The sequence below is a fragment of the Glycine max genome, chromosome 2 (assembly GCF_000004515.6).
Source record: "Glycine max cultivar Williams 82 chromosome 2, Glycine_max_v4.0, whole genome shotgun sequence".
NCBI lineage: Eukaryota > Viridiplantae > Streptophyta > Magnoliopsida > Fabales > Fabaceae > Glycine > Glycine max.
In genome coordinates this window covers 16,151,474-16,176,028 of record NC_016089.4, presented here as the reverse complement: position 1 = coordinate 16,176,028, position 24,555 = coordinate 16,151,474, and the positions used below count along the sequence as shown (strand labels likewise).

General features: G+C 30.5%; 2 protein-coding genes and 1 long non-coding RNA gene across 3 annotated transcripts; 2 read left to right on the top strand and 1 right to left on the bottom strand.

Moving 5' to 3' along the window:
• Window positions 1-2,196: 2,196 nt before the first annotated feature.
• On the bottom strand, window positions 2,197-2,753 carry LOC100811394 (monothiol glutaredoxin-S6). Its single transcript, XM_006575042.4, has one exon. The coding sequence runs from the start codon at window positions 2,681-2,683 to the stop codon at window positions 2,375-2,377; it is 309 nt and encodes a 102-aa protein (XP_006575105.1). The 5' UTR covers window positions 2,684-2,753; the 3' UTR covers window positions 2,197-2,374.
• Window positions 2,754-8,061: 5,308 nt separating this feature from the next.
• Window positions 8,062-9,121, top strand: LOC121173110 (uncharacterized). The gene is made up of 2 exons (XR_005887316.1): window positions 8,062-8,430; window positions 8,539-9,121. It is a non-coding gene; the product is annotated as an uncharacterized lncRNA (long non-coding RNA).
• An 8,205-nt stretch (window positions 9,122-17,326) lies between these two features.
• Window positions 17,327-18,067, top strand: LOC100810325 (glutaredoxin-C11). Its single transcript, XM_006575041.3, has one exon. It carries the CDS (start codon window positions 17,416-17,418, stop codon window positions 17,722-17,724), a length of 309 nt encoding a protein of 102 aa, XP_006575104.1. The 5' UTR covers window positions 17,327-17,415; the 3' UTR covers window positions 17,725-18,067.
• Window positions 18,068-24,555: the final 6,488 nt, after the last annotated feature.

Sequence of the window (24,555 nt, the reverse complement as noted above, 5' to 3'; positions counted from 1 at the left end):
AATATGTGTAAACGAGAAAGATAATAGACATAATGAATTGATGGAGTAAAGTTGCATGAGATTTGTGGTTAAATTGATGAAATAGGATTTCAAACTTCATAAGATCCCTTGAATCAAGGATAACACCATTAACTCTTATTAAGTTGTCAGTGAGTATTTTTTTATTTTACACGTACCGCAAAATTATTGGTTGGGATCACGAATTATGTAATGATTCTAGAGTATCTAATAATTTCTCTTGGAGTACACATTATTTTCACTCTTACCTTGTAAATTTTGACCAACCTGATAAAATAGAAGCGAGTTGAAAGCATTTTTTAACATTAATATTTAGTATAAATCTCTAGTTTTACTTCTTTCATTATGGAACAATTACATTTTTTTATCCATTTGATTCGCTAAAAATGATGATGCAAGACAACAAAAATATAATTGTTCTATTTTTTATTTTAAAAATGCTCATAGGACAACAAAAGTAAGAGAAAGATGGACAAAAATTATTGTTACTTAATAAATCACCGCACAACTTTTTGTTAATTATTGTTACTTAATAAATCACCGCACCACTTTTTGTTCCTAAGTAGAACATGTTTAAAGACTAAAATACTCACCTTTCTTCCCACTATCTCGCTCCCCCAATTACTCTCTCCTCACTCTCTTTTCTTTCCCGTTTCACCCCACCTCTCCCTCTTCTCTTTCTTGCTCCCATTCTCTCGACTCTAGTCTAAAGATAATCGTAATGGTGCAGATTATTAGTTTTCTTCTCCACATTGCTGCCTCGGATAAGGCAATGTCATTTAAAATGGCTGACTTTCCTTCAAATCCATATAAAGGTAAGGATAAATAATTATATAATATTAATATGGTTTCATACTTGTAATTTAGGAAAATTATATTTAAATATATATTAAATGTATAATCCAATATACTATTTTATATAATAATAATAATGATAATATGAATTATAAAATAATAAATATTAAAAAGATTATTGTCTATCAAACAAAGTATATGATAAAAGTTATCCTGTAGCTTATATTTTTTTTTTTGGTTTGGATTGTACATCAAGGTGTATCAAGGGGACCCTCTATCTAATAAAAAGAGCTTTGTCTCAACCACAACACGAGTAATTTATCTAGAATCATCTTTCATACTAGCTACACAAGCATCCATTTAGTTTTTGTTCTTCACTGAAAGAGAACTAATTCCTCCACACGTTCAAAATTTTAGGAGAACACGTGCCTTATGCAACCTAGTGGAAGTCCTACTTTGTGAGAGTGGGGCGGTGAGGACTGAATTCCTATTCACTTTAGTAGAAAAGGGCCCCAAGAGAAAAGAAAAAAAAAAATAATCCAACCAAAAAGTTTAAGATCGGTATTTGGTGAACACAAAGGGTTTCAACTCTAAATCTCTAGTAGTGATAACAATATATATGAGGGTTTTATATATATGTTGTTATGATGTTCTGTCCATATCCTTTCTAAGTCATTAGTACATTCTGATTTTAGTAACACTGTACTGAAGAACTCCTTGCGTTTATGTACAGGTTTTGTTCATCATGCGTTCGTTCTTATTCAATTTCGATTAAAATATGTTTTTTTATCCATGCAAAATACTCAATTTATTTTTAATCCTTGTAAAAAATTGTCTGTTTTTTCTTATAAAATTATAATTTATATTACTTTTTGGAATAAAGTTAGATTCGGACGAATTTGAATCTAGGTAACATTTTTTTTTTAATTTTAATTTTAAAATATAATTCTAGGGGTTAAAAATTATTATAAATTATAAAAAAAATTAAAAATCAAAACACAATTTGTGGGGTTAAAACAGCCATAATTGTAGGGCAAAAATAATGGTTCGGGTTCACCACCATTAGCCGTGACACACCCAAATTGCAAAGCTTTTGGTTATAACATAGCTGTCAGCTATATGATGCAGTTTCAAATAAAATTTTACTGTGGACCTCATTACGTTTCCATTTAACACAACAATACATAATGTTAATAATCCATTTTCTGTTCCTTAAATATGTGGGCTTTCCTGTTTTTGGTAAAATAGAAGAGATGAACATTAAAAGAAAGAAAGAAAAAAAAAAGACCATCAAAGTAATTGCATGCCAAATGATGTTCATTTTATATATTCTTTTAAACAAAGAAGTCATAACTGCGTACTTGACATGACATCCTCTAAGTAAGATGTCCAAAAGATGGACCACCGAAACTTTATTTTAATCAGAGAACTAAAGACATGTCCGAATGTGAACTAAGGCATGTATAGCCAGATAGCCAGAGTTCAAAACCCTTAATTATTCAGTTGACATTTCAGTACTGTTCTCTTGTTTGGTAGTTATATAGTAGAAATTACTTTTGCATCAAATCCATATTGCTCTAGCATTTATGAGCTTTGGTACTAACTCATTCCTAAGGTGCAGGCTCATAACTCTCTTAGATCCACCAATGAATTGTTGTCCTATAAAGACAGCAGGTACACTTGGCTGGCACCCCATTTGAAGCAGTGCACTTTCAATCTGTTGCCCATTTGTCATTTCATCAAGCTCATAAATAGTAGGGTTTGCACCAAAGCTACGTATCAGTGTGGTCATGGAGTGGCTCAAGCAACATGTGCTCTTGCTGAAGATCACCACGGGCCTTTCAGCTACCATGCTGGTGATTAGGTCCATGATCTCCTAGAACTTTTGTAGCTTAAAGCAACAATGCTAAGTAATAGATCAGTTTATGAAGAGTTTTTGAAGTTGGGTATATATGTGGAAACTAAGCTAGGTTAAAGGGCTATATATAAGTTGTTTCATAGTGGTGAGGATTGTATTGTCGCCCCAGATGTCATAATTGAAAAAGAATAAGATCGTCGAGGAAAATTTCAATGGATTCCCTATATATTTTCTGTACTGTATTGTATGTGTTGTATGTACTGTTGTACCAAGTTGCCTATTTGTTGAGGTAATTAAATCTAATGAATCCAACACTTTCTTCAAGAATAATATTCACGGTCGTGCATGAGGCATGTCTTATTTTTGTCCATATCCGTCTATTTATGCCACATCTCATCAAACTGATATAGTTTGAAATGCACTAAAATTAGAACTCGACGGAAGTTACATTACTTTCAAAGTACGGAACAATCTAACTGGTCTAAATGTTTCCAACTCACATACTAGTTTGTCTTGTATTTGATTATTGAACAGATCGACAAAATTGAACTAAAAAATAATAGCACGTGAGAGTGTAAGATTGAAGACATGCACTTCTGTTATAACCCCAAAACATGAAATGATCAGCCTGCATTAACAACATTAAATTAAAGATAGTCTAAGACTATAACTTGAAGATTTAATTAAAGTTTGAACTAGAATTTTGTTCATTGAGTGAAAAGAGGAAGAAAAATAGTTACATAGTCAATCAAGACTAGAACAAATTGGGGCTGCAAATTTGTTCGTTCTAACTTGTAAACATATGCTGTATTGTTGTTTCGTTTATTTATGAATCTAGTGTTTTCATAATTATGGATTTTTTTAAAAAATTTATAAATGATCTATTCCCACAACTCAAAGCTAACATTTCTATTGGAATTTCTATTCCCACAACTCAAAGCTAACATTTCTATTGGAATACTCATTCTTCAACTCAACCATAACTTCACGTTCCTTTAGATCTATGATGATTTGATAAGGGGAAAGAATATATGGTAAAATCGCTTAGGGAAGAGACAAAAACAGAAAAGCAGTGAAAATATGCGGAAAAAAAAGTGGTGGAAGAGCGTGTCAAGGATTGGACCACAGAAGCAGCAGACGGTTTTCAGCATACAGGATTGGACCACAGATTAAGGTTGCTATGCATTATCTGTCACCGTCTGCTGGTTGTTGCTATTTGTATTATGCTTATTAAGTTCAATTTTAACTTTTTTCGAGATGCCAAGGAGTACTTATATTCCCTTTTATTTGTGGTTATGGTTAAAGTTTAAATTAACATGCATGTGTAAAATATAGAGTTCTATTTGGATTAAAATCTTTAGATATTATGGTCGGTTTACGCACTTGAATTTGATTGGGGGAATCAGAGTACTTAATCTGCACGTGAAAACTTTAGAGTGTCAGTGCTTCAGTGGTGAATATGTTTATGTTATCTCTCAGCTATTGCTCGACTCATCTCTATAGCTCTACATTATTGGTCGCATATGATCGTATTCTAGAAGAAGAAAAATATGAAGAAAAGAGTGAAGTTTAAGCTGTCTAGCTAGTAGATAGACTTCCACATATGACTTTATTTTAACCTGAGAACTACACAAATATTTGACTGTGAACTATGGTATATATATGTATAATAATTAACTAGATGGTTAGGCTTCAAAATCTTTATTCAATTGACGTTTAACTGATCTTGTTTCGTAATTAGATCCATATATATACCCCAGCCATTTCAGTCTGCATGCTACCCGTTTTTCTTTTCATCAATGTACGTGTTGTACAAGTATTTATAATGTATCTACGATTTTCTTCAAGAGTAAGATTCATGGTCGTGCATGGGGCACATTTTACTCTTTTTTTTTTTTTTCTATTTTGGATCTATCTAATTATGCCACATATTATCACCTTGTGATATAATTTGGTTGTACTCTAAACATTATTCCTCTTTGGTGATTATATTACATTCATGTTACAGATTAGAAGAAAAATATTTTTAACTACATGTGATATATATATATACTAACAATTTTAAATTATAAAATAAAAGCATATGGCCTCAGATCACTTCCTTGCACGAAGATAGAACACTAAACACCTGCACTTTCGTTATTACCCAAAAACAAGAGATGATTGGTCTGCATTAACAGCATTGATTTAAAACTCGTCGATCATAATAAAATTCTGACTTGTAGTTGAACTCAAGGTTTTATTTGATTCGAATCAAACCGAGAGGAACAAAAACAGGAGACTAATGCTTGACAAGTTAAGAAAAAGAAGTTAAGCGACTTGTTAAGGTCGATGGAGCCTCAAGGCTAGGACAATTTGGCATATGTGGTGTGATGTTTTCTATCCTGACATACATATTTATATAATATCATATATAAAAATATAAAATTAATTAAAGAGATTTTATTTTCTAAGTATAAAAGAGATCAAGTGGGCAAAATATTCATATTTGTATTAATCATCAAATTAAAAACTTATCAATTAAAAATATAAAAAAATTCTAATTCAAAACAAGATTGTTCAAGTTTACAAAAGAACTCAAGTAGTAGAATAAAATAAAGTAAAATGACATATTTGGAACATCATGCAATTAAAACAGAAACTCATGTCTCAATGTCACATTCTATCAGAACATTATGTTTCGACGTCCTCCAGCACAAGATTTCCTACAACAATCCACCTAGTCATTTACTCCCACGAATACAAATTTCGAGATTATCACAGGATCCAAACACACACACACACACACAAGCATTACCCACCATCATGTAGCAAGTCACAATGATCATTACACAGACATTATGTAATAAATACAATAAGACTCAATACTATATGCAATGTGGTATCATGCCAGTAAAAAACCTCATCGGACACCTAGGAGTACATGACAAGACAGACCACACACTGGTAAGTCAGGTGACTCTCACTAGGTAAAATCATAGGGAGACCAGTCAGGGTTATGTTGTTTTGCTAGAATGCTTCAACCATGTGAGATTAGCACATGTTTAAAGAAGCACTCGAACTGGTATTTACCCCTCAATGCCTAGACTCTGAAGAGTCTGTTAGGATCTCTCCCTCCTGATTCAGGTCCAACCTAGAAAATATTTTAGCACACAAATTCTATTTATGAACTGTGTACAAAATACATGACTCTTCAATTGTTCTCAAAATAATTTTAACTTATCGTGTCTCAAAATGATTAAACTCGTCGGGTTCCCACAATAGATCTCATCATAATACCCATCGTGCATTAATTCGTCACCCTTAAAGGGTCTTACAATCATGTGATTGTACGATTCATAGCTCACAACTCAATGCACACAACATCTCAATACACATGTATCTTACAATTCAACACATACTCAATTTATCAGATACACTCAATCTCAATCACAATGTTATATTCTTACAGCAACATGTTATCACACCTCATGAATCATATACACATCATACAATATTAATATATACATGGTACAAACACAAATTTTACCTATGAATTATGTAATACACACAACTACTCAATTGTTTTCAAAGTTATTTTAACTCGTCGCGTCTCAAAGTGATTCAACTCATCAGGTTTCCACAGTGGATCTCATCCTAATACTTGTCGCGCATTAACTTGTCGTCCTTAAATGATCTTATAGTTGTGTGATTGCACAGTTTATAGCTCATAACTCAATACATACAATATCTCAATACAGATGTATCTCATAATTCATCACGTACATATTCAATTTATCACTTTCACACTATATCTCAATCACAATTTCATGATCTCAATATAATAATTTATCACGCTAATCTAGTAAATCTTGTCCAAAGCACAAACGAATTTTACAAAAATATTTCTCACAACATGGGTAATAAAATCCCTCAAACAATTTCACATAATCATATCAAAAGCACTCAATTTTACAAATCCTAGGAACAATGGAATCAAAATCATAGGTTCAAAAACACTAAAACACTCAATTTTATCAACCAATTTGCATTAGGACATTAATTGGCCCGTCAAACATAACAATCTCATGATTATAATCATAAAGGCAGAATTATAATCATAAAAATCTCAAAATATACATCAGTTTGAACCTCTAAGGATCCCTACACATGTTCACTCTAACCCCAATTGCGATAAACTCATCTCTTACCTCTAAGTGGACTCATGTGCGTAGTCCGGCAACAATAATGGTGTCTCTAGTGGTTTCCTAAGATTCCTCAAATTTTTCCTCTAGTTTCTTTGCTAGGGTTGGAGCCTCAATTTCATTGTCTTTGTGCGAGGGTCGTCTCTCTCTCTCTCTCTCTCTCTCTCTCTGTCTCTCTCTCTCTGTCTCTGTCCCTGGTGTCCAAATTTCAAGATAATTCAACGGTTAATGAGTCTGAAACTATAGTTTTACTAGAATAAGTTTAGGTATATAAGGGAAAAAAAGAAGGTTCTCAGAGAGAGAAGAGAGAATGAATTTGGAAGAAAGAGAGAGGGTAAAAACATATTATAAAAATGAACTCTATTTTACTTCCTATCAAATGAATAAATAAAACATTCTTTTTATTTTTTTACAAAAATATTTATTTTATTTACCATAAAATCATTATTTTAATTAATAAAATTATTTTTCCTTATTTATTTAATTTTTAAAAATTCTATTAATTTTTAAATAAAAATATTTTCATTTATTTTACCAAAAACGATATATTACATGTGGGACTACAAAATTGTGTTCTAACTTGTAAACAGTTAGTTATTTATTCAGTTAATATGAACCATTGTTTTCATAATTATGGATTTATTATTTTTTTCTTTTTGATTTGTAAACTAGCAACCCCACAACTTAAAGCTAACATTTCTATTGGAATCCTCACTCAACTCAATCATAATGTCACGTCCTTTTTGATCCGTAATGGTTAGATAAGAGGGATATATATGGTAAAAGTGATTAAGAAAAAGACGGGAAAAATAGAAAAAGGGTGTGTATATATTGGAAAAAGTGGTGGAAGAGGGTGTCAAGGGATGTGACAATCTCCACGTGAAAGAGCGTGTCAAGGATTATAGATTAAGGTATTTGCTAGTTGCTAGACATTATCTGTCACTGTCTGGTAGGCGATTTAGATTATGCTTAAGTACAACTTTAAAACTTATATTCCCCTGACTATTTGGAGTAAAAGTCATATACGTTTAACATGTGCCAAATATGGAGTTGTTTGTGGCTCAAAGTATTAGATTATGGATGGTATACACAATTAAACATCATAAGATATACACAATCTTTCAGTGAAAACTTTAGGCTAGCATAACACTGATGAATCTGCACATGTTTATCAATCAGCTATTACTCGAGTAATCTCTTCATGGTTTCAATTGGGCCTTCAATGCTATCATTATTGGTCACATATTGGGCTATTGCTTCCTGCACCTCCTAGATTTGCTTGCATCCCATAAAAGAAGTAAAATCCTTCAATGGACAAAATTACCCTTACCGACTCTTAGCCCTTGTTTGGTGAAATTGAATGAAAAGAAATATTTTAATTAAAATAATATGATGGAGTTAAATGATAGCCCATCCCACAAGCTTCAACCCTAAAACCTCATTTCCTAAACTTTGATGGCGGAGCACCTCCCTTGCCTAGCTGCAACCTGAAGCACCTCTTTTCCAGCGTCAATTGTCCAGCACCGCGTTGAAGGTTGGAGGACCACCGTGACCGCCGTTAAAACTTCGTATCAGGTTAGCCATTTTTTTCTTCTTATTTTTGTTTTGTTTTTTTATTTTTTTCTTCCTGAAGGGTATTCCAAAATACCTATTACAGAATAATATAAACATATTCCATAATAGGTATTCCATGAGAAAAACCGTAGCTCTTGTGTGAGTTGTGTCCAATATTCTGACATGAAAGAGAATGTCAGTTTGAGTGAAGATGAGAGAAGTGATAAATCAGAGAGTTTTGATCAGAGCCAAGTGGAACCTATTGTTTTTCATCCAAGCATTTGAAGCTCAAAAGGAAGCTTGATGTGCCAGAAGTACTGAAAGTGCATTTAATTAGAAGATAAGTTAATTTATTGAAATACAATTTCTCTCTTGCTTTGATTATGTGATGCGATTGGATACCATATTAAATATATTATTGTCTGCACTCTGCAGAATCTTGTCCCCAACGGAACAAAGGTAATATAATGCTTTTTGAGTGTTTTTTTGTTTTTTTCATTTTAAAGGTGTTGGTGGTGGGAGAATATGCAGAGTGTATGGGAGATGTTTTGTTGAAGCTCTAAGGCATGAAATGAAATGGTTGAGCAAGAAATGCATATAATACAAGATTACAAGTAACTGAAAGTTCCTACAATAAAGTAGCCCCCGATTTGGCTGTAACTTTGTATTTAGCATAGCACTCAGTTCTGTATAGTAATATTCAGTTTTAACATATCATGTTAACGTTTAAATTGCAATTTCTTTTCCCACTTTGTATATTCGATGGACATGGAACTTTTTAGTCTTAAATTAATACAAATAGGCCATTTAAATCATCCCTCTGATTATATATTAAAACTTTCCAGAATCGTGAATCTGGAAGAATAAATACGCAATTTCGGACTACTGAATCCAGAGTGCAATAAAAAAAAAAACTATGTTAAAGATTGATGCTTACAGAATTGTAAACAAATACTTGTGGATCAATTATTCCAGAAAATTAAATCCATTTCCATATAGCATGTTATGAAATTATAGTTGTATATTTCTGGAATAAACATTTTGGAATAATGTATATATAATTCCGTAGTGCATACTCCGGAATATAACTACGATTTCAAATCAATTAATCCGGTTTTATATGCTTATTATTCTGAAAGGCAGGACCGGTCACTTGAGATGTGAAGAAACTTATTTGGGTAAGAAAAACTTAAAAGGAAGAGCGACTTTTTTAGATTTTTTTCAAAGGGGGATGCATGTAGTATATAGGGGGTGCATGAAACAAAAGCGCACATATTGTTATATAATAGTTGTATTACACACGCGCTGGGTGGGCCTTATTTTAACCCATTTGTAATAAAGCCTAGGTAGGGGTTGCTATTGGCACTTCTTCAATTGCTCTTGGCGCCTCTACTCTTAGGAAATTACTCCCCCACTCCCATCCTTTCCCCTACCCCCTCCCCGTAAACACCCCCAATGCACAACCCCCCCACTATCCCTTATTTCTTTTCTAACCTCTCTCCCTCCCAAGCTCTCATCTCTCCCCTTTTTCTCCCAACCTCTCCCTCAAGTTCCCCTATGCTCCCCCAACCTCTACATTCCTTCATTTCTTTCAACGTCGTGGAAACATGATAATTGTTGTACATAAGTATATCTTGTAATTAAGTCAATATAAATTGTTAGATTTTCCCTCTTTTATTCTTTCTTTTTGGGTAAATAATTAGAATTTTGGCATCATCTAAGTTTTTGTCCATAGGTGTTTAAACTTGTGAATTTATAATGTTTTGGTGTTATATTTACTATAGAAACACATAATAAAGCTTGGAAGAGAAGTGAAGATCTGGAGACTTTCGTTCAACATGCAGTCGTGCTTAACGTGAGGTTGCAAAAAATAACAAAACAGAGTTGTGTTTTAAAGGAGAAAAAGAAAAGGGGAAATCATTCATTGATTATTCATTCAGTCTTGGACGAAATTATTGAAGATTCCATAGAGAGCCAAAGCTAGGGTTCATGAAGGAAGAAGGGAAATCAACCATTAAGAGTCATTCCTTCCCTCCATCTCCATTCTTCTTCACTTCCCATCACCCTCTTGCAATTGTAAAGTCCGTCTTGACTATGAGAGGCTAAATCACTAATTGTTGGAAGTTTTGCAACGAAACACTCTTGATGTAATAATTCTTACTATCTATTTAATGATTATTTTAGTTTCATTGTTTCTTTTTTGTCCGTAATTTCATGCTTGTGGTTTGACCACCCATATTCATGCTATGTTTTAGGGTGTAGGAATTAGGAAATGTTTATCTCTTAAGAAATGGAAAATATCATCTAAATAACTCATCTTTAGGGACAAAATAGTATTATTTAGCCTGTTGAATGCATATATGTTAACACTGCAATTTAATTAGTTTATCTCTTAAGAGATTAGGAGAGAAATTACATAAATTAAGCTCTTTCATGTGAGGGATCATAGCTAAAGTATATGAGTAGATGTAGGTGATAATTGAAATAATATCAAATAGAAAAAAATCATTAGCATTACATCGAGAGTAGTTTTGGTAGGTTAAATCCCAACAAATTCATATTTTGAATCAACTGTGGTCCCATCGCTCTGAGCCTTTGTTTTTCTTCCCTTGCACGTGTTAGATAACTAGTTTAATTTTATGTCAATTTACTTTGAATTTTCCCTCACTCAAATCTTTAAATCAATTCATTAATTCCTTGGAAATTGGATATGCATAATTCTGAGTATAAACAAAATCTCTATGGATTCGACACTCGAACTTCTGTTTTACTTTACTATTTGTAATAATTTGATGCACTTACTAATGAGTTAACAAAACAAAAGTATAGTTTCCATATTTTTTATGATTCAATGAAAGCAAGTTTTTGTTGTGTATTTTTTTATTAAATCAATTTTTTGTTATAAAATATGTCACACGGGGATGATGCGAGTCCATCAATTCCATGTTATTGAACGAGTGCGGAGGAGCTAGAGGTTGCTTGAGGATATGACGAGCCACTTTTTACTGATCACGTTATTTTTGCTTATGCGTTAGAGGAGGCACCAGAGTCACAGGATGATGCAACATAGATGGAGCACGAGCGATGGATCATATTGCCCCACAATTGTAGGAAGGACTGAACAAGCGAACATTGAAGCATGTCGATCAGTAATGCTTCGAAGATTTTGGACATGCCGACACATCTAGACATTTTGAGGCATGTTGAGGAGTTAGGATTGGCTCCTCTCACACGTGCACTGTATGGCATGGTAAATAAAGTCATTCTTTGCGTTTGTTGAGTAGTGACATAGGGACACCATGACACTGGATGAGGACATGACCGTGACACTGGATGATGTTTCATGTCTCTTACATTTTCATTGTTGGGAAGCCATACACGTACATGTCCTTTCTCGTGATGACGTTATGGTCAGCACAAGAAGGCATGTGTGGTTACAGATAAAGGCACATGTGCAATTCACTTTGATGCGAGAGTTGTACAAGCCAAGTGACATTTGGCAGATGGTGAGGCAACATTTGCAGCTCAAGCTTACCTTCTCCATCTTTTTGTTGCATGATATTTGCGGAGAACTCTAACTATTGTGTTAGTCTGCTACCTGCCACTTGCAGGATCGAGGGAGTTGCACTCAATATGAATAGGGTGTTGTTCCCTTGTGCTTTCATTATGACCTTCTGAGTAATGCCAGCACGCATAGTTGAATCTAGATTGGTGGATATATGACCCTTCTATACGTACAACTTTTCTAAATGATTTTGTTTCAAAATTCAAGGTTTTTAATTTTAGGATTATATTTGTCTTAACGTTGGTGTTTTAGGCATAAATATATAAGCACTTTTCACTTGTCAGCCGCAAGCATGTGGCAACAGACATTGTTGTGAGTATACTATTATAATATTTATCTTTCTTTAAATGCCGATGACATATATGTTAGTATATATTATAAAATCATATTAGCCCACAAAATTATTTGTTATATCCATACTGATATTAGTTTGAACCTTTTTGTCGGTATCTGTTTTAATTAAGTATCAATACTGATATTAGTCTTTTACAAAGCCGCTTATTAAAAAGCATTATAAGGTAAAGATATACAATAGCTTACATTTTAACTTCGAAGGTATACACATTTGAATTGATCGCAATCATACAATGTGCAAATCCATGTCGTTGGATTCTGTTAGCGGAATCTTATTACTTAGTCTTCACGTGAAGATTTTAGGCTAGTGTGACAGTGGTGATTGGTGAATCTGCATATGTCATCAATCAGCTATTGCTCCAGCCTCCAGTCATCTATCTCTTCACGGTTTTGATTAGGCATTTATTTTCATTATTATTGGTGTTACGTTATACTAGTCGTATTGCATAATAAATCAGTTTATATATATAAAAATAAAAAATATGACTTTTTTATATGAGAACAATTAATAACAATGATTAGATTAAGATTAAAAATAATAGACGATTCAACTTAAAATATTTAAAAATTTAAATTAAAATCTAATATAACCATTAAATATCTAAGAAATTCATCAAACAAATCAAGTCTTAAAACATCTCAATTATCATGGGTGATAGTGGCGACAACAACGAGAACAACGGTCATGAAGATAGAAATGGTGACGATTGGTGAGAGTGGTTATAACGGTGATGATTATGGTGGTGGCTATAACAATCATGGTGGCTATAACTTTGACAACTATATCACTATTCTGTAACTTTCAACTAGATAATATTTTCTTAAAATTCATTGTTGGATTGAAAGTTCCTTTTACATAGATCTTATATGTAAAATTTCGTATTAATCCAAAATCATCTGTTACCTCATCCATATGTATTAAAATAGACGTAATATAAGCATTTTAAAATATACTAAAATATGAATCATTTCATTGCTTTCTTTGTTCAATTTTGATAAAATTTGACACAGACAAGTTTGGTGATATGTAAATATAATCCAATGGCTGAATCAATAAAAATCACATTGTATATCAAGTTATAAAAATAGTGTAATAGTTGTCACAGTTGCAAGATTAAAAATAATAGACAATTAAGATTAAAATACTTAAGATTCAAATTAAAATCTAATATAACCATTAAATCTTTAAAAAATTTATCAAACAAATCACGTCTTAAAATATCTAAACTATCATAGACATATCATTATCACTATGATCGTCACCACCTTTGTCGCCATGACTGTCATCGTCATTGCCACTGCCATTACTGCATGGTAGTGATCACGGTGGTGGTGGTGGTGATAGTAGTAGCGGTGATAGTGACAATAATAACAATCATGTTGGTTGTGACAACGGTTGACGATCATGGGGATAATTGCGGTGATGACCAAGACAGTTGTAATGGAAACCGTCATAACAATGGTGGTGATCATAATGGTGGTAAGTTTGAGATATTTTAAGACTTCATAAATTATATATTTAAGATATTCAATTTTTTGTTTGATAAATATTATGAAGATTTTATGGTTAAATGAAGTTTTATTTGAATCTCTCTATCTATCTATCAATATATGTATAAAGCTTTGTGCACTTTACAAAAATAAAACAACATTCCCTTTATATTTTGGAAAGCTCAATCCATAGTCTAAATTAGGTTTTTTTGTCCTGAGTTAAAGATTATGAGTTTTCACCAAAATTACTATGTTAGAAACTAACCATGCACACGGTACATGCCTGTCATTAAAACTATGACCCATGGTAAAAATCTTACAAAAATTACTACAATAAGTCTACTCTTATCTTATATGTGATGTTTTTAAAGGAATAAAAGTGAAAATAAAAAATAGAATCAATTTAAAATATTCATTCTTAAGCTTTGTTTGGTATGATAAAAAAATAATTAATAAATAATGGCTCCATTCTTTTATGTTTAGTAATGTTACAAGTGTGAAACAAGCAAAAATTTAATTTATGAATTTTAAAATGACAAAGCCTTAATTTTAGTCTTATTTACGGTAATGAAAAATTTAAGGTGAGCTATATGTCTTCTAGCATAATTTTTTTCCACTCAAAAACAATTTGACTCGAAATAATCCTGGGACTGAAAAACTAAACATAATGGGTTAAGCTATCTCTATTACCTTTATTTTAGTGAAATTAAATACAGATTCCGTCACTTGATAGAATGTTTATTCTTACGTTGTAAGAATGATCTCTTATTCTCATCTTGACCTAACCAAACATGGAGATGGATCCATTTCATCTTTACCATATTCTTAAATTATACCTTCCACCAAATTCTTACTGTACATTCATACATGTTGATATTTATTTTATTCCTTCTTTTTTATAATGAGTGTCTTAAATATATCAATTAATTCAAAATTTAAAAATTAAAATTAAAATAACGAAGAATAAAATTTTAGTTTCTAATTAAGAACACTTTTTAAAATTCATTAAATATTTTTTAGATATTTTATCTTTTATTCTTCAACAAAACTCATTATGACATTTGTTAAAAGTGTCATAATTATATTCCTAAGGAATCTTAATATAACACAAACATACTTTTTTAATTTCAATACACACTTTATTGTCATGAAATTTGTCATGGCTCAGAAAAATCACGTTTTAATCCGTATTTAATGAATCTTATTTATATCTCACTATTTCAAAACATATTTAAAGTCGTTACACAGATATTAAAAATATAATTAATTTATTAAATTTTATATAAAAAAAATATCAATGAACTTTCTAATTACCCTTCATCCCTCTAATTAAATACTCATTTACACCTATTATCATTGAATGCAACAAATTCCCACAATAATGCATATGCACTTAACGTGCTGAACCCTTTCAAAACTTCACCTCCGTGCAGTTAATTGTTGCACTTAAGTATAAGTGGTTTTTGGAACTAACCAATGATAGCAATGATAGTAAATGCAAAAGTAAATACTAGTGACTTTCAGGAAAGAGTTTACGGAAATTAAAAAGAATGTTATATTAATGTATGGAATATTGATTAAGGGTAGCGTATGTTGAAAAAAAAAACTTTAATGTAATATTGATTTTGTAAAGTGATATTAATTTTGAATTTTTTTTCTTTAAAATGTAATATTCTAGAATGGAGAGAGAAATATTTATAATTTTGTAAGCAAACTTTTTTTCAATTTAAATTCATCTTATATTTCTCTTTCATTTTTATTATATCATTTATAATACTTTTTATCTATAATAACGTTTTTAAATATTTCATGTGTTGAAAAAAATGAGTTAGAAATTGTGTCGGTAATATTTTTTTTAAAGACAAAACTTATACTAATACTATAAATATTTTCTATGTGAATTTTGAATCAAAATTAAAATTTCCACATTATAATAAAGATTATTAATGCACGTTCGTGAGATAAAACTACTCTATGACTAGAAAAACTAACAGCCAGAGTATTTTCTTTTTCTTTAATATTCTTTATTTTCTTCCTTCTAAAATGACAGATATTTAACAACAAAATAATTTTTTTATTGACCGGTATTTTTAGTGTTCAATGAAAAATTAAAATTTTCTCTAAATAAATTACATCAATTCAATAATTTTTCAATATTTGCTTCTGTCAAATTTCCAACCACCATTAATCTAATAGTTATAAATAATAGAGAGAGTATGAAACAAGGGTTGTCGCAAAGTACATTATTTCTCTCACTTTGGAGGAGCCAAACCGATCTCGGGTAACTACAATTATGGGTAGTTTAAGAACATCATTCTTATATGAAATCAAGAAAAATAAATAAATTTAACTAACATCTTTAATCAATGATTAGATATTTTTATTTGTATTTGAATCCAAAAAGAAGGAGTATTTTTTACGAACAAGGGTTTGCCGCAAAGTAAACGTGATTGCTTGCAACAGCCAGCCAAGGAATTTATACCCTGGGTAGTTGAGATCATTGATGAAATCAAACAGTAGTATTGTAATTAATTTTCATGACATGTCACCACTGTGTCAATGGTGTTCAAGAGGGGAGTTAGCGATCCCTTCCATACCCAATGGGCCATATGCACATAGGATTGTCGGACCCTTGCCACTGTTTTCCTATTCCATGAATCTGATGCGGGGACCAAACTGGAAACGATCGAATTGGATAAACACTTATCTCCACATCAGCTAGCTTCCCTCGCAACCCACCATATAATATGATTCACAACCAAAATGAATACTACAGTTAATTAACATGTTACATATCATAAGTGGGTAGGGGATGATAAAATAAAACCATTTATCTCACCTCAATGTATAGACAAAGGAATCGGTAAAATATCTAAATTACTAGCGCAATCATGTTCCATGTTTTTCTCTTTTTTATTTGTTATTATATATATATATATATCTTTCCCTTTAGAAAAATATGGGCAGGGTAAGATTGGCCATGCCGATGATGTATACATGTATATGACACTTGTAACTCTTTCGTGGCCTTTGACTTGTAGGCATTATTATTATTATAATACTACTAATTGTATTGGATATAGGATTCCATTCTTTCGGCTGATTGTGTTGACAACGCAACATTGTTTTGTGCCATCTGCCTCAGAGAAGTTTGCATAAATTAACCCATTAGAATAATCCAGTTGATGCTGCGAACCAGGGCCGAAAGAGTTAATAAATTACATATATACACATTGTTCTTATTCCAGCTGCACTGATTGCTAGTACGGGAACCCTAAGTGATTTGAATTATCACTTGCATGAACAGTTGTGATTCTAAATGCAACTTGTGTTCCATTGTCAGAGTCACCATCGATCAAATGATCAGCGAGCATTTCTCTCTTATCCAAACAAATATCCGAAGGAACTTTCTTCCTTTTCCTTTCCGATAATAATGATTACTTTATTTCTAATGCACTACTCCACTATCGATCCTTGAGCCAACCCCTATAAATAAGACTAGATCAAATCTCAAAGTCCTCCAGGGAAGAAAAACAATTAACAAGGCCTTTTAGAGATAAATTTTTCTTATATTTCTTTCATTATTAGTTGCTAAAATGGATAGAGTAAGAGAGTTGGCATCAAAGAAGGCAGCAGTTATATTCACCAAGAGTTCATGTTACATGTGCCACAGCATCACGCAACTGTTCTATGAGCTTGGAGCAAGCCCTGCAGTGCATGAGCTAGACAAAGATGGCTATGGGAGGGAAATGGAGTGGGCTTTGAGGAGCATGGGGTGCAACCCTTCAGTGCCAGCAGTGTTCATTGGTGGAAAATTTGTGGGGTCTTCAAAGGATGTCATATCCCTCCATGTTGATGGCTCTCTCAAACAAATGCTCATGGCTGCAAAGGCCATATGGTTCTAGCTAGTACTCATCCACACTCCAATAATATAATATAAGAAGCTGCTAGCTCCTTAAGATATATATGAAGGAGCATCTTTTATATATATATATATATATACAATGTTTTAAGTCAAGGGACACCCCTTCTTTTTCTTGAGTGTCCTCTTTAGCTTATGTATCAAAGAGGAATTCTGTATAAAAAAAAATGCAGTCTTGCTTTTTTGGTATGTATTTTATATATAAAAGGGTGGCTAGCTTACTATATATATAGCTAATGCCTACAATGTTATGAAACTTGATCATCATGTGGGAGAAAATTAACTGCTCCTACTTTGGTTAATGCAACTTTGAACTTTCTGGCCTTTATCTTTATTTTAATTTCCAAGACACGTGGAAGAAAAAAAATGTTTCAGTTACACTCAATTATGCCATCGGTCAATCCTTGTACAATCTTCTAACACTTCCCACAGGATAAGTTGTGATCGAAATCTCAACCACTTAAGCGACAAGGTTTTACTTAACATACGTAGAACACGTATCGGGAAATATTTAAAGTTTTTTTTTTTAACAAAAGGAAGTATTTAAAGTCAGATATTGTCAAAACAACACTTTCAATTTAGGAGGTTGTTCGGCTTTTATCGATAAGCTAGCCCTGATGCCTTTTTCGGCCACTATAATTAATTTTAATAGCATATTTAATTTGGAGCATTTTATAATTTTGGACAGATAGTTTAATTTGCCTTTTGGCCACTGAATATAATTGCAACCTAAACCAGCTCCTGTTAGCTTCATTTTCAGTTTAAAGTTTTATTTTCTTTTTTAAAATTAAAGCTAACTTCCCGCTTTATAACTTTTGGCTTAAAAGTTATTACTCTCATTCTTTAAGTTTTATATATTAAATCTTAAATCAAAATTGCTTATTACTTCTTAATTCGATCAATTTTATTTGGTGGAAGGGGAGAAGCGGATTGGGGAGCAAGAGAAGGAGAGGCAGGGGGACAAGAGAAGGGGAGGCAATAGAGAAAATATTGGTGGACTTGTAGTAATGGAAATGGTACTGGCGACATTGGTAAGAAATCATCTTGGTGGTAATAGTGACTATATTTATAATAGCATTTTTAAATACGTGATAATGATAGATATTATGGTGATATTAAAAATGGCAGTGAAAACAATCAATATACTAATAATAATAATAATAACTACAATATATTTATATGATTGTTATAGTGGTGATCAATGAAAATGATCCTCATGATAATAATCACAAATAGTAATTGTTGCAGTGGTAGTAACAATGGGATGAGAATGATTGTTATGAAAGAAATGGTAACATTAATAATGATTATTGACTAATTGCAATTCGAAGGGATTGTCATTAGGGAGGGGCGCCAATATTAATAAAACTTAAATCCTATTCAATAAATATAATAATACTGAATTTTATATAAAATATTTATGATGATGTGTTTTAAAATGATCTAAGAATAAATCTAGAATATATATATATATATATATATATATATATATATATATATATATATATATATATATATATATATATATCTTAAAAATCGTACACCATTTTATTATTCTGACATAGTATTATAAAAATATATCATAACTTTATAATACTGAAAACTAAAATAAAATACCATTTTATAACAATGCTTTCAAATGAGATGAAAGAATTGAAATATTTTTTGCAATTAAAAACTAAAATTATTTTAAATTTTAAATTTTGATAAAATTATTTTAAAATTCAATTAAAAATCAATTCTACTATAAATGTGTTGTAGACTTGTATTTTAAAATAATAAAAACCCAAAAAATTACATTTACCATAAAGTGGCCTTTAATATTTTGGATTCTAGATTTCATCCAGTGGACTTTTCTATCTAAGCAATTATTGTTCCTTGTTTTCCAATTTTATTTTATCTTTTTTCTTACACCAATGATATCTCCTAAGCAATAATTAGAGATTATTTTTTTTCCAAATATAGAGATCCTTGAAAAAGATTTTCTTTCTCTCCCAAGGAATCATTTCATACACATGATCAGAAATCAAACCCAATATAATAGTTTTAAAAAACATAACTATCTATCAATTGTGCAAAAGCATATTAATTTAACACAAATGTACATATCTATAGAAACGTACTCTTGCAGGTTGCATGTCTTTTTTTTATATATTGTTAGTAACTGGTTTAAACTCAACTTCTTATAACTTAAGTTTAGATATGTTTTTATTCTCTAAAAATATAGATAAGTTTCATTTTTTTAATGTTTTATTAGTTTAACTCGTCATAAGTTTTAAAACTTTTGAATATAACCTTTATTATCATTTATTAATATTATCACTTGAATGATTATTTTAATGTCACATCTGAAAATTAATAAGTTATTGATTCGAGTAAAATTAAGTTTGATTTTTTTAAATAAGGTCTTAAGTTCGAATGTTGTAAACAAAAAAGTGTTATAGGTTGAGAAGAAAGACTCCACTAATGATTACTAATCCAATTTTTTAATAAAGATTAGTTTTTAATAAAATAGATTGATACTCTATATCAATATTATGATAATTAAAAAAAAGTGATATTCAATATGATATGTTTAAATGCATGTCATCTTATAATAAATAAAGAGAAAAATTATTTTTGAAAGTTTTAAAAGTTATGAGAACCAAAACTAATAAAAAGAAGTTCAAAGGACTAGCATAAAATTTAATTATATTTATTGAGACTACAAACATATTTTAGCTTATAAATTACTCTTAGTGACTAAAAACATATTGAGATTAAGGTTATATTTGACAAAGCATTTCAGTTAGTTTTTAATTAGTTTTATTAATTGAAAAACGTGTCTGCATTGCTTGTTCGGTAAATAAGATTTTTTAGTAATTTCTAGTGTTTTAAATTTTTTAAAATGTTAGTTTCTAACTTTTTATTTTATGTTTATCTTTAAAATATTTATCAAATTTCTTAACTATCTTTTTTAAATAAATTATAATTTTATTATTTTTTGACATTTTACATTTTTTAACTACTTCAATAATTAATTTTATTAAATACTTATAATTTAATAATTTTATTAAATACTTATAATTTAATAAACTAACTTTTGTAACTATCACTTAGTTTGTTAACTTTCAATTAGTTTTCAAATATAGCCTACAAAGTATACAAGTCCATCACTTTTGCCAAATATCCTAGTCACTTATATATTTTTATATTTATATTTTGTATCCAACTCGTAATAAAATTATTAAATAAAAATCCTTTGTACTATTCACTTTTCTTAACTGTACGTTTGATTTAGGAAAGAAAATAAAAAGAAGTGAAAGGAATGTAAAGTGAAAAAAACTGAGTAGAAAAGGATAAAGTGCAAAAATAAAATAATATGAAATTAATTAAAAATTAACTATATGAGTTAATAATATAAAAATATATTATTTAATAAATTTAATTACTCAATTAATTCAACTAAAAGAGATATTTTTAAGTATAAGAACAAAAAATAGAAAATTTTGATAACTACCAAAACAAATGGGTAATTAAACTTATTTAATATGTATCTGGCTAATTATTTTTTTTATGAACAATTTAGTTAATTTATAGATTAAACAAGTCAAATTATATATAATTTAACTTCAGCTCATTTATTTAATAAATTCAATTTTAAACTAAAATCTAGTTCATTTAACTCATCATAAATAAAATTTAATGAGTTAATTATTGAATAAATTTTTGAACTAATTTTAAATTGGTTTGGTTGATTAGAACCCTAGTACAATTTTGGTAAAAACTATCTTATCAGGGACCATATGCAGTCTTCGTTTTCGTCCTTTGTCATGCCACTCCAAGTGAAGGAAAGACGGAATAATGAGATGTTTCCGTCTCTCTTAATTGTTGCTTTCATCCGTTGAATATTGAAAGAGCCTAAAGAGAGGCTCATACAAGGTCTTACAAGATAAAAAGGAAGAGAAAGAAGAAGACGGGAATATGGAGTGAAATGCATCGGGGGAGAACTCTGGCGCTCACGATTCATTTATACAACTTAATCAAATAAGACGTCTTGTGGTAAACTCGCATGCATGACCTTTTTCTTATATAAGTATATTAGTTGACACTGTTTTTTTAACATCATTTTCATTATTTCTCTAAAAAAAACATCAATTTATAAAAACTCACCTACTTGCTGTAAAGGAATAATATCCCTCTTCGTGAAAGCCATCATACAGAAAAATATCACTATTATTCCTAGTGATTATAAGGGATAACTAGGTGTTTATTCTTAACCATTCAATATGGGCACCTGGTGCAAGCTAGGAGTTATCTCATATCGTAGGCGCATAACATAAGGTGTAGCAATATTTGAACCTCCAAATCAGGGCGTGCATGGCTTCTAGCTAGGCCTATTAAAAAGTAATGCACTAATGCTACTTTCCATGCCTCAATTAATTATTTATCTATATCCACTTAACACATGATAATTTTCTTTCATAGGCACTTTTTTCTCAAATAACTTATGTGCATGAGCACTACGTGGAGTCAAGCCTGGTTAAAGATGATGAATATTAATCATTGTATATGCTGATCAAAACTAATATTCCCTCGGGAATCATGTATAAATAAAAATAATTACTTTTATACAGATTAAAAAAGTTATTTAAAATTACTTAATTTTATTAATCTCAAATAAAAAATAAGGTTATTTTAAAATATTATTTATTGGAATTTGATACCATAAATAAAATAGACTCTTTAAACATAGAATTGTAAATAAATAAAAGATATTTTAGAAGTAATATCATTAATTAGAGATGAATTAATTAGATTCATTTTTTTTATCCAAAGAAATTAAAGACAATATCAATTAAGTAATTTATAATACGCCTTATTAATTAATCAAGTTAGACTTTAACAGATTTATTTATATTTGAGTTAAAAAAATATTTTTATTTATTTATATGAGTCCAGATATAATATAATAATATAATTGTACATATGTACGCATACATTAATTATAATTATATTGATACAGCTAACGGCTAACCTAATGAATCAAAATTTAAAACTGTTAGTAGATAATGTTTTCTACGGGTACATATATACCCTATGGACTGGTGATGCTGTATGCAGTGGAATTGGTAGACACATGGAATTTATTTTTGTTGGCCCGCTAAAAGAAGGGGATTCATTCATTCCCTCTTCGTCTCAAACCGTACACGTGTAGGTCCATCCATGTGCACATGTGAGAACATTATTACGCAAGTGCTGATGCATCTTTGTATGTGTCCCGCAATGGATGGGCGCAAAACAGAGTCCACGAAAGCCTTCTCAGTCTCAATCATGCTGCTTCTGCATAATAAGGATTCAAAGCGGTTGATAATTAATGAGACTCTTCAATCTGGTATAAATTGACCAGCATCCCAGTATTCTTACACTTTGAGTTTTCAGAGATTCTTTTTTTCCACAAAGTATGCACAATTCTTTTGTATGGAAGTAGGTATTTATTAAACGGTCAAAGGCCAACGGAGAATAAACTCGATCAAGTACCATGCCTGTATATATGAAAATGTTATATTCAATCAATGAACATATTTGACAAGATAAAACTAGAAATGAATGCATTAATAAAAATTTATAGAAAAACAAACTGTTAGCAATGCATTTTATAACTCAAACAACCACTTTGATCCTGAAAATATAATTATTATCATTTAAGTCCTAAAAGTATTAAAATTCAAAAAAACTTTAAGAGTATACATTAGGGAGGACAACCTATTTAAAATATAATAATTAATATATTATTACCATGTATACGAAGATAAAGACAAATCATAAAATAACAAAAACTTTATATATAATCAAATAAAATAAAGTACATACCTTATAATTATCCTCTACATGATTTTATGTTTAGAAATTATTGAATGATTAACTCAATGAGTCATATTAAGTCAATGTGTCATTTTTTTGAACACATCTCTCTCATTATAAGTCGTTAGACAATCATTAATCTGTTAGGAAATAGTGAATTTATAGTAATTCATTTATAAAAATAAAAGGAAAAAATAACATATTTATTTGTAATTTTATTAAAGTGAGAGGGTATATTTCCACCCCATTATGTTGATATGTCGACAGATGGTTCAATATATAAATTTAGGTAATGCGCAAAAGGTAAAAATTCAATATGTTTATTTGTAATTTTATAAAAGTGAGAGAGAGTGTAATTGTTCATCCTCAAATGACTTTGGATCTACCATTAACTTTATTAGTCCTATCGTTAAAAGACCTTCATTAAAATTTAATGTTTGTACCTATACGAATATCTTATTACAAGACAATTCATGATGCACACATAGATGACACATGATAATCTGACATATATGGAACAACTAATGATATACATATGGCAATTTAGTCGGGGACTAAAATGACACTAATTAGATTATCATTTATCATTCATATATACACTATCAGTTGCCACATACATCATTCACTTGTACATCGTCAATTGTCATATAGGTAGATAGCTTGTCATGTATGAAGACACAAGCATTAACTTTAACAAAAGCTTTTAAGGATCTTATTTTGAATTTTTATACTTCCAGGGAACTGAGTGACAGTAAGTTATGTTTTTTGGAAATCAAAGTGATTGTTTACTCTTTTAATAATATTTTTTTGAATATTCTTGTTATTATTGATTAAAATTTATTGAAAAAATTATTGGAATAAATATTAGAGGTAGCAAAACAACTACTTGATGTTGCGGTGGGCTATAACACCTTGGGCCAAAAAGATTCATATTTTACCTTCTATTTACCTAGAGATTTGCCTAAAGAGT

What these genes read in the sequence shown, in the direction of transcription:
- LOC100810325 (XM_006575041.3), top strand. Translation starts at nt 17,416, where the DNA reads ATGGATAGAGTAAGAGAGTTGGCATCAAAGAAGGCAGCAGTTATATTC.
- LOC100811394 (XM_006575042.4), bottom strand. Translation starts at nt 2,683, where the DNA reads ATGGACCTAATCACCAGCATGGTAGCTGAAAGGCCCGTGGTGATCTTC.